General features: G+C 34.6%; 2 protein-coding genes across 3 annotated transcripts in view; one reads left to right on the top strand and one right to left on the bottom strand.

Moving 5' to 3' along the window:
- The window catches only part of LOC124458426, a 60,806-nt gene that overhangs the window by 29,771 nt on the left and 18,953 nt on the right, over positions 1-12,082 (bottom strand). The window lies entirely within an intron of this gene.
- Positions 78-12,082, top strand: part of LOC124458424 (DNA polymerase zeta catalytic subunit-like) — a 61,288-nt gene continuing 49,283 nt past the window's right edge. The window contains 14 exon segments of the mRNA XM_047008436.1: positions 78-1,538; positions 1,856-1,895; positions 2,237-2,857; positions 3,256-3,390; positions 3,869-4,072; positions 4,328-4,705; positions 5,363-5,623; positions 5,904-5,986; positions 6,344-6,505; positions 6,733-6,790; positions 6,856-6,889; positions 6,892-6,934; positions 7,129-7,198; positions 7,365-7,472. Of these exon segments, the coding sequence (XP_046864392.1) occupies positions 85-1,538; positions 1,856-1,895; positions 2,237-2,857; positions 3,256-3,390; positions 3,869-4,072; positions 4,328-4,705; positions 5,363-5,623; positions 5,904-5,986; positions 6,344-6,505; positions 6,733-6,790; positions 6,856-6,889; positions 6,892-6,934; positions 7,129-7,198; positions 7,365-7,472 (3,651 nt within the window). The 5' untranslated portion in view covers positions 78-84.

The raw sequence follows: 12,082 nt of genomic DNA, 5'->3' as shown, positions 1-12,082 counted from the left end.
GAAAACGTCGCCTAAATTTGCGGAGCATCCTAAAGATGTTGTGAATTGTGGAAAGAACAAAAATGATGAAGATAGTGTTAAAAGATGGAAGATTTTATACATATGAAAGATAAATTTACATCATTGCAAAACTGTGAGAAGAATACTTTAGTTAAGAAAAATCATTCTAGTTATGGAAACACACCTTCATTTTTCTTCTTTCTACAAAACGCGTCCGCTGACTCTATTAACGTATCTTGTGAGGATTGTATGATAAATGTGGATAAGCATGAACTTCAAAGGATTGAGAAATCCTTTGATGAACCTAACTTTATTGAGGATAATATCTCACTGAATGACAAGGTTGACAAATCATGTGGGAAATTAAGCGATTTTCAAATCACATTTATCGACGAAAATAATGTATTTTTATCGTGCGGTGATATCGTAAATAAAGATGTTATCAACTCTCTTGAAACAAAAACAACTAAAGATCACCGTGTTCACAGTATATCTTCAGTATTGGAGTCGTTAAAAACTGTCAACGATAATGGTTTTAATGATTTTGTTGTGGAAGATTGCTCGAGGAATGTTGAATTGGATTTTGAAGATGATTTGTTTGCCTTAACACCAAACCAAACTGAAAAGAATTTTGATCAATACTTGGAACATGTTGATCACAGATCTGTGTGTAGTGAATCTAAAAGTGAAAATCTTATTGATTCACCTTCGGAATCTTTGTGTTTGACCGATGAAAAACATCCTTTGTACAGTCATTATAGTGATGGGTGCTCTAGTGGAAGTTCTATGGTGTTAAGGCTTCCACCAGATGAGGAAAGCTTTAAATGGAATCTTGATGAGTCATTTGACGGTCACCAGTCCTCTGGTACGAGTAATAACCTCGAAAGTCCTGATAGTAATACAGTTCCTGTTGTTACCGAGGTCAGTGACTTAAATTTAGAAAGGACTGGAGAATGTTTTAGTAAGAATAATGTAATAAAGGGTGAAGAAGTTGTTTGTGATGTTTCAAACATGGAAATATCGTGTGATTTACACAAGAAAGAACATATTAAAGGCGCTTTTGTGGATAATGATGTTTCTTATGAAATATCTGTGGACAATAATGATTGTGACCAAGTATCTGTGGATAATGATGGTTTTGATCAGGTGTCTGTGAATAATGATGGTTGTAATGAAGTATCTGTGGATAATGATGTTCATAATCAAGTATATGCGGATAATGATGGTTGTAATCAGGTAGCTGTGGATAATGATGGTTGTCGTCAAGTATTTGAGGATAGTGATGGTTATAATCAACTATATGTTAATAAAGATAGTTCTTACCAAGTATATAAAGACCAAAAAGAACCCCATTCAAAAATCAAAAAGATCAACTTATCCCAGGCAGAAGGTAGTTATGAATTGAAGATTTGGAAACCAACAAGGATGCCTCCTTCACCAAATTATGTTAAAGAAACACGTCATATCTACAATCTACCTCATGTTCGTCATCAAAAAGCGTTTTGTAGTGATTCCAATGATTTACCGTTGACAACGAAGTAAGGAATTTAGTTTCTTGTTTAAAAATGACATTGTTTTTGTTTATTTTGTCTTTTCGTTTAAATGCAAAGATGTTTGAAATGTATTTTTTTTAAAATGGCGTGCTCTTTGGGTCTTTAATAATTTTGAGTGTTTCCACTGGCGAAACCAGCCCGGACATTTGCCTATACAATGCAAATTTTTCAGCAAAATTTTTTTTTTTAAATTAATTCCATTCGTTGTTTTGCTAGCAACTTTGACAAAATTATTTGCAGTGTAGGTGTAAAAAAACGGGCTGGATTCGTTCCTGAATGTTTCTTACATGATATGGTTTTAGGGTTGTCGGTGGACGGCGTCTTCATTTGTCTTCATTATCGGTAAGCTCTCCATTCTTACTTTTATTTTTGTTGTTTACACTTTGGTCTTAGTGAACTGTTGTCATGTAATTTTATTTGAAATAATGAGCAATGAAAATTGGAGATTAAAAATCAAAAACCTCCATGTTGAATGCAATGTTATTTTTTGTCTTTATCTTCTAACTTTGCATCATAATCCCCCTCTCTCCTATGCTTGTTGGGGACTTTATCTTATCGTGTCCCTCCTTTCTTTTCATAGTTGGTTAACTATCCTTTAATCCAGGAATGTTATGATAATTCCATCGTTTCCTTTGTTAGTTGGTTAGTCATCCTTTAATTTTGGATTGTTATTTTGTTTGCAGGTAAAAGAGCTTCCTGAATTTAATCTTGGCGGGAACTTCAGGACTTTGAGGGAACTCCAAGACCAATATGTATCCAAGATGGACAACGGTTTACTCATGGACTGTCTAGCTTCAGAGAGTAAAATTAGTAATTTTCCTCAATATAAGGATATACCTGGAAAACTAAAGATTGTCTTAATGGGAGATCGTGACGTGATAATCACTCCAGTTAAACTACCGCCAACGAGGAAAGATGTCGAGAAATGGATGTTGACAAAAAGGCCTGAAAATGAACGTTTGAATACCTCTGATATTGTTTCAGAGGATTGCGAAATTCCAAAAAATGCGAATTTTGTTAATGGAGAGACGTTTGTGACAGAACATAGACTGCTTGAAAATAGTGGCGGTCAAAGTTTACAAGAAAATGAGGAAAGTCAAGGAAATTCTGGGAACATTCTATCGTGTCACGTGATTGGTCCAAAACACAGTACACCTGTAGTTGATTGTGAAAATAAAAGTCATAAAGTATGGCATTGTACTCCTATAGATCATATTAAAGATAAGAATAATGAAGAATCCCGCAAGGAAAAAGATTTAAAACTACAAAACCTAAGGAGAAATTTACTCAAGAATCACGAAAAGGTAAAACATTGTTTATTTTCAGTGTTTGATAATTGTGCTATAAACAGGAAATTTTCTTTCCTCTTAATATTATTATTCTTTGTTTACGGTTACGTCATTGCTACGTAATTGTATGTATTTGCGCATTTTTCTGTAATACATAATTGATATTACAATGTTGTTGTTACAAAGTTTTTACATATTGTTACACAGTTTTTACATATTGTTACAAAGTTGTTTCGTATTGTTACTTGATTCCTTTGTATTTACAAAAATTCAACAAGGAGTAGGAACGGCTGACTTAGCTACTGTCTTGTTGTGGATGATATTTTGTCAGTTTGAATCTTGCTGAAGAAAGAATATCAATTGTCTTCACTTAAAATATATTGTACAATTTAATTCTTATCTCTTTCCAAAAGGACTATCCATTACCTGGCGCACAACAACAAACATCTCTCAGTGAAGGATCTTATATTGAAGGACCTACACCAACAAATAGTTTTGGATTTCAAATTTCTCAACCGAATATTCAAGATGCCAAGTCCCTTCGCCAGGTTGGTTATGAAAATGTTAAATGTTCACCAAACTAGACTTAGAAAATAGTTAAAGTAGGTAAAATAGTTGAACTATGTGTAATTCACTATTATATGTGAACTTATTTACGATTTTCCCAACTGGTCAGCGGAAATGTAATTCATTTTATAGTAAATGACAAAGGACGCGTTCCTGAGTCCCAGTCCCCCAAGACGACGGAAATTTTTTTTAAAACGAGCCAAAATGGCAATTCAAAGCTTAATTTTTCAAAAACTATTCAAGTAAATAAAAAATGTTTTGAAACTTATTTAGTAACTTTTTAAGTTCTCTTCAAAACCATAAAAATCGTATAGGTGATGTTATGATATAGGCACTTTTAATGTGAGATTAGAATGGTTAAAGATTAAAGATTAAACTACCCATAGCGATACTTTTGGGAAGGTATTGTGAACATTTTAGGCTATTTATTTTAAGGCACAGTTTTTTTTAATTTTTTAGGTTCAATTTCTAACTTTGCTGAGTGTAGAACTTCATGTAAGAACAAGGAGAAGTTTACGTCCCGACCCAGAGTTTGACGTTATTTGTGCAATATTTTATCATATTGAAAACGAGACAAAAGATGGGAAGAAATATGAAACTGGAGTGATAGTAACTCTACGAGAGATGACGAAAATTAGAAATACTAATGATGACGTATGTCAGGTAATTGACATTTTATGGATTTCATATCTCAGGAGTTGTAAAAATTGTTCTTATGATTATACATGGGCTAAATTGGAAAACGTTTTGGAAAACTATATTTCTCTGTTCGCTATTTTCAATTAATCAGATGTTGTTATGGTCTGTCAGTGAACTTAAACTTGAGTTATTTTTGCGTAAGGGAGTTATTTTACGATGGCAATTTCAGATGATTAAACGATGAACTTGCATTGAACTCTTTTTGTTTTTATTTTCAAGTCTACAAGTGCCACAGACACGACAAAAACATCCCATGTAAAAGGAAACTTACAGCGTCATTTTTGTAATTCAAAAAATCTTGAGGTTGTAACAGTGGAAGAAGAAACTGATGTTATCAATTATTTGGTTAAAATTGTCCATGAAAAAGATCCTGACATCTTGCTGGGCTTTGAAGTTCAAATGTTGTCTTGGGGATATCTTATACAACGCGCTACGACTCTTGGGATTGATATAGCGTCACAATTATCTCGAGTGCAGGATACTTCCGGTACGGCGCGGTTTGATGCGGAAATTGACAAGTGGGGAGCTAATCATACGTCAGAGATTACAATTACGGGAAGAATTATTTTAAATGTTTGGCGACTTATGAAACACGAGGTATCTGGTGATGTCATTGATTTCGTCATGATGTACTCACCATCATTGATGACGTCATCTTGCATATACTATCATTAATGACGTCATCATGTATACACCATCACTGATACGTCCTCATGTATATACCATCATTGATTAGGTCATCATGCATACACCATCATTGATTAGGTCATCATGTATAAACCGTCATTGATTAGGTCATCATGTATAAACCATCATTGATTACGTCATCATGTATACACCATCATTGATTACGTCATCATGTATACACTATCATTGATTACGTCATCATGCATAAACCATCATGTATAAACCATCATTGATTAGGTCATATTTTCATTATTGTTCATTAGGTCATTTTGTAACAATCTTTTTTATCGATCTAAAAGTAAAACTAGCTTCTTTTATTATCAACTAATTAGAACTGCTTTGTGACGCTCTGCAGTCTAATTCTGTGTTCCATTCCGTTAGTACGAGTACATTATGATGACTGTATTTTGAATAAGATAAATGATTCATTTATCTTTCTCTATTTACCAAAATAATTTTTACAATCTTTGGTGACAATTTAAAGTTAAAGTTGTTAACATTTTTGACATTATTGATATAGTAAAAATGTTAGTAATAAAGATCGCAGTTTGATTATTTTTCTTTTAGGTGACTTTGAATGTCTACTCGTTTGAGAATGTATCATACCACGTACTGCACGAAAGAGTACCGCTGTACAGTTATCGTCAGCTCACACAATGGTGGGATAAGAAACTACCTCATGATCGTTGGAGAACTGTGGAGCACTACGTCATTCGTTGTCAAGGCAACATCAGGATTTTGAATCAGCTCGACTTCGTTAACAGGACAAGTGAGTTCGCAAGGCTTTATGGGATACTCTTTTACAGTGTCATATCACGTGGTTCACAGGTAAAAATTATTCATTAATAATGCTTAGGAATAATTTGATCTTCAATGGACTTATAATTACTTAATGGTACACATTTATTTTGCCATTTTATCTTATGTTTACTCAATAATACTTTCATATTTAAATTGTCACTACTACTAAATTTTCCATCTTTGATGAGCGCTATCTTCATTTATAATCTTTCTATCATCAACGCTTTATTTCACTCATAGATTTAAAGCCAAATAACTATTTTAAATTAGTTAAGTCTTGCAGGAAATTATTTTTATTTTATTTGAGTTTCGTGTTGAGTCGATGATGTTTCGTCTAACAAAACCAATGAATTATATTTCTGTTTCACCAAGTATACAGCAGAGAGCTAGGTAAGAAATTATCCCTCAGCGATTCACAACTGTTCCACATTATCCCTCAGCTATACAAAACTGTTTCATATTACCCCCAACAATAAGCAACTAATCTAACATTGTCGTTTAGCGATATGCAACTATTCTATATTGTCTTCCTAAGATGTTATTTTGTTCACTCCTACTTTTATTCATTATTTTATTCATTAAAAAAGATAGATTATTGAAAATTTTATCTTAAACTTCCTTAGAATGGATGCACCAGAATATATCCCTTTGGTCATGAAGCCCATTTTATCTTAAACTTCCTTAGAATGGATGCACCAGAATATATCCCTTTGGTCATGAAGCCCATTTTATCTTAAACTTCCTTAGAATGGATGCACCAGAATGTATCCCTTTGGTCATGGAGCCCGAATCTCGTTTCTATGTTGATCCCGTTCTTGTGTTGGATTTTCAATCTCTTTATCCCTCTATGATCATAGCCTATAACTATTGTTATTCCACTTATCTTGGAAAGCTTGCCAGATTAAATAAGTAAGTGTTAACCTTTGTAAAATATTTTCCTCAAATTACCTTTAAACGCTACATTTTCGTCTTGGCTGAGTTTTTCGACTAACACCATTAAACTTTGCGCTACTTAAGGCTTTAGCTAATGTGTTGTTGAAGAACTACATTTCCCGAGTTGAAAAATTTTTGAATACAAACCTTCTACGTATTTTCTTTCAGTTAATTTTTTTAATATTTATTGCGTTTGTTGATAGAATTGGTCATTTTGAGTTTGGTTGTACATCGTTGAATGTTCCTCCAACATTACTGGAGGTGAGAATTTTAATAAATTACCATCACGACAAGCAATACATTTTAAACAATACATTTCCTTTCAGAAACTGCAAGATGATATTCATGTAAGCGCCAACGGCTCTGTTTTGTAAAATCTAACATAAGACGAGGAATTTTACCCAGGTAATGTGGGATATTTCACATTCATTTGGTTACAAGTCACATTTTATTGATTCAAAAGATTGTTGAAAAAATAACATTTGCATTTTGTTGTATATTTTGCAATGTACATAGCGTTCCTTCTTAAGTCTTTGCTCTCCTAAATGGGTCTTGATATCTTTGGCTATTATATGTTCAATAAGTTTGATTTATTTTAGAATGTTAGAGGAGATATTAGACACACGTATTATGGTAAAGAAAGCTATGAAAGATTGTAAAGATGATAAAGTAAGTTGGTTTTATTAAACCTTTGTTTTTGAAGCGATTTTTGATGTTTTTATAAGATCCATTAGCTAAAACGTCATGGAGTTTTCATCATGTACAAAAAAGATGCCTTTCCACTCTTCGTTTGTTTTCTTTAATCATTCAATATCATAAATAATTTACATTTTAGACTCTTCTTCAACTTCTTGATGCTCGACAACTTGCTTTAAAGTTGATTGCAAATGTCACTTATGGTTACACATCCGCAAACTTCTCAGGACGAATGCCTTGTGTTGAGGTAACTTTGATCTTGTCATGATACAAATTTAAACAATCGATAGCTCTCCCCATTCCATCTAAACAGACCGTGTGCCGTAAACTTTGTATTCATGATAGAAATTTAAACAAACGATAGCTCTCCCCATTCCATCTAAACAGACCGTGTGCCGTAAACTTTGTATTCATGATAGAAATTTAAACAAACGATAGCTCTCATCATTCCATCTTAACAGACCTTGCGCCGTAAACTTTGTATTCATGATAGAAATTTAAACAAACGATAACTCTCGCATTTCATCTAAACAGACCTTGTGCCGTAAACTTTGTATTCATGATAGAAATTTAAACAAACGATAGCTCTCATCATTCCATCTTAACAGACCTTGCGCCGTAAACTTTGTATTCATGATAGAAATTTAAACAAACGATAACTCTCCCCATTTCATCTAAACAGACCTTGTGCCGTAAACTTTGTATTCATGATAGAAATTTAAACAAACGATAGCTCTCATCATTCCATCTAAACAGACCTTGCGCCGTAAACTTTGTATTCATGATAGAAATTTAAACAAACGATAACTCTCCCCATTCCATCTAAACAGACCGTGTGCCGTAAACTTTGTATTCATGATAGAAATTTAAACAAACGATAGCTCTCATCATTCCATCTAAACAGACCTTGTGCCGTAAACTTTGTATTCATGATAGAAATTTAAACAAACGATAACTCTCCCCATTCCATCTAAACAGACCGTGTGCCGTAAACTTTGTATTCATGATAGAAATTTAAACAAACGATAGCTCTCCCCATTCCATCTAAACAGACCTTGCGCCGTAAACTTTGTATTCATGATAGAAATTTAAACAAACGATAGCTCTCCCATTCCATCTAAACAGACCTTGCGCCGTAAACTTTGTATTCATGATAGAAATTTAAACAAACGATAGCTCTCCCCATTCCATCTAAACAGATCTTGCGCCGTAAACTTTGTATTCATGATAGAAATTTAAACAAACGATAGCTCTCCTCATTCCATCTAAACAGATCGTGCGCCGTAAACTTTGTATTCATGATAGAAATTTAAACAAACGATAGCTCTCCTCATTCCATCTAAACAGATCGTGCGCCGTAAACTTTGTATTCATGATAGAAATTTAAACAAACGATAGCTCTCCTCATTCCATCTAAACAGATCGTGCGCCGTAAACTTTGTATTCATGATAGAAATTTAAACAAACGATAGCTCTCCCATTCCATCTAAACAGACCTTGCGCCGTAAACTTTGTATTCATGATAGAAATTTAAACAAACGATAGCTCTCCTCATTCCATCTAAACAGATCGTGCGCCGTAAACTTTGTATTCATGATAGAAATTTAAACAAACGATAGCTCTCCTCATTCCATCTAAACAGATCGTGCGCCGTAAACTTTGTATTCATGATAGAAATTTAAACAAACGATAACTCTCCCCATTCCATCTAAACAGACCTTGTGCCGTAAACTTTGTATTCATGATAGAAATTTAAACAAACGATAGCTCTCCCCATTCCATCTAAACAGACCGTGTGCCGTAAACTTTGTATTCATGATAGAAATTTAAACAAACGATAGCTCTCCCATTCCATCTAAACAGACCGTGTGCCGTAAACTTTGTATTCATGATAGAAATTTAAACAAACGATAGCTCTCCCATTCCATCTAAACAGATCGTGCGCCGTAAACTTTGTATTCATGATAGAAATTTAAACAAACGATAGCTCTCCCCATTCCATCTAAACAGATCGTGCGCCGTAAACTTTGTATTCATGATAGAAATTTAAACAAACGATAGCTCTCCCATTCCATCTAAACAGACCGTGCGCCGTAAACTTTGTATTCATGATAGAAATTTAAACAAACGATAGCTCTCCCATTCCATCTAAACAGACCTTGCGCCGTAAACTTTGTATTCATGATAGAAATTTAAACAAACGATAGCTCTCCCCATTCCATCTAAACAGACCGTGCGCCGTAAACTTTGTATTCATGATAGAAATTTAAACAAACGATAGCTCTCCCATTCCATCTAAACAGATCGTGCGCCGTAAACTTTGTATTCATGATAGAAATTTAAACAAACGATAGCTCTCCCCATTCCATCTAAACAGACCGTGCGCCGTAAACTTTGTATTCATGATAGAAATTTAAACAAACGATAGCTCTCCCCATTCCATCTAAACAGACCTTGCGCCGTAAACTTTGTATTCATGATAGAAATTTAAACAAACGATAGCTCTCCCATTCCATCTAAACAGACCTTGCGCCGTAAACTTTGTATTCATGATAGAAATTTAAACAAACGATAACTCTCCCCATTCCATCTAAACAGGCCTTGCGCCGTAAACTTTGTATTCATGATAGAAATTTAAACAAACGATAGCTCTCCCATTCCATCTAAACAGATCGTGTGCCGTAAACTTTGTATTCATGATAGAAATTTAAACAAACGATAGCTCTCCCCATTCCATCTAAACAGATCGTGTGCCGTAAACTTTGTATTCATGATAGAAATTTAAACAAACGATAGCTCTCCCCATTCCATCTAAACAGACCGTGCGCCGTAAACTTTGTATTCATGATAGAAATTTAAACAAACGATAGCTCTCCTCATTCCATCTAAACAGACCGTGCGCCGTAAACTTTGTATTCATGATAGAAATTTAAACAAACGATAACTCTCCCCATTCCATCTAAACAGACCTTGCGCCGTAAACTTTGTATTCATGATAGAAATTTAAACAAACGATAGCTCTCCCCATTCCATCTAAACAGACCGTGTGCCGTAAACTTTGTATTCATGATAGAAATTTAAACAAACGATAGCTCTCCCCATTCCATCTAAACAGACCGTGTGCCGTAAACTTTGTATTCATGATAGAAATTTAAACAAACGATAGCTCTCCCCATTCCATCTAAACAGACCGTGCGCCGTAAACTTTGTATTCATGATAGAAATTTAAACAAACGATAGCTCTCCTCATTCCATCTAAACAGACCGTGCGCCGTAAACTTTGTATTCATGATAGAAATTTAAACAAACGATAGCTCTCCCATTCCATCTAAACAGACCGTGCGCCGTAAACTTTGTATTCATGATAGAAATTTAAACAAACGATAACTCTCCCATTCCATCTAAACAGACCGTGCGCCGTAAACTTTGTATTCATGATAGAAATTTAAACAAACGATAGCTCTCCTCATTCCATCTAAACAGACCGTGCGCCGTAAACTTTGTATTCATGATAGAAATTTAAACAAACGATAGCTCTCCCATTCCATCTAAACAGACCGTGCGCCGTAAACTTTGTATTCATGATAGAAATTTAAACAAACGATAGCTCTCCCATTCCATCTAAACAGACCGTGTGCCGTAAACTTTGTATTCATGATAGAAATTTAAACAAACGATAGCTCTCCCCATTCCATCTAAACAGACCGTGCGCCGTAAACTTTGTATTCATGATAGAAATTTAAACAAACGATAGCTCTCCCCATTCCATCTAAACAGACCGTGCGCCGTAAACTTTGTATTCATGATAGAAATTTAAACAAACGATAGCTCTCCCCATTCCATCTAAACAGACCGTGTGCCGTAAACTTTGTATTCATGATAGAAATTTAAACAAACGATAGCTCTCCCCATTCCATCTAAACAGACCGTGCGCCGTAAACTTTGTATTCATGATAGAAATTTAAACAAACGATAGCTCTCCCCATTCCATCTAAACAGACCGTGTGCCGTAAACTTTGTATTCATGATAGAAATTTAAACAAACGATAGCTCTCCCCATTCCATCTAAACAGACCGTGTGCCGTAAACTTTGTATTCATGATAGAAATTTAAACAAACGATAGCTCTCCCCATTCCATCTAAACAGACCGTGCGCCGTAAACTTTGTATTCATGATAGAAATTTAAACAAACGATAGCTCTCCCATTCCATCTAAACAGACCGTGCCGTAAACTTTGTATTCATGATAGAAATTTAAACAAACGATAGCTCTCCCCATTCCATCTAAACAGACCGTGCGCCGTAAACTTTGTATTCATGATAGAAATTTAAACAAACGATAACTCTCCCATTCCATCTAAACAGACCGTGTGCCGTAAACTTTGTATTCATGATAGAAATTTAAACAAACGATAACTCTCCCCATTCCATCTAAACAGACCTTGCGCCGTAAACTTTGTATTCATGATAGAAATTTAAACAAACGATAACTCTCCCCATTCCATCTAAACAGACCTTGCGCCGTAAACTTTGTATTCATGATAGAAATTTAAACAAACGATAGCTCTCCCCATTCCATCTAAACAGACCGTGTGCCGTAAACTTTGTATTCATGATAGAAATTTAAACAAACGATAACTCTCCCCATTCCATCTAAACAGACCTTGTGCCGTAAACTTTGTATTCATGATAGAAATTTAAACAAACGATAGCTCTCCCCATTCCATCTAAACAGACCTTGCGCCGTAAACTTTGTATTCATGATAGAAATTTAAACAAACGATAACTCTCCCCATTCCATCTAAACAGACCGTGTGCCGTAAACTTTGTATTCATGATAGAAATTTAAACAAACGA

The sequence above is a fragment of the Xenia sp. Carnegie-2017 genome, unplaced genomic scaffold, assembly GCF_021976095.1.
Source record: "Xenia sp. Carnegie-2017 unplaced genomic scaffold, XeniaSp_v1 HiC_scaffold_6, whole genome shotgun sequence".
Taxonomy (NCBI): Eukaryota; Metazoa; Cnidaria; class Anthozoa; order Malacalcyonacea; family Xeniidae; genus Xenia; species Xenia sp. Carnegie-2017.
The sequence above is the reverse complement of the archived record's forward strand: the minus strand, read 5'-3'. Positions and strand labels throughout refer to the sequence as shown.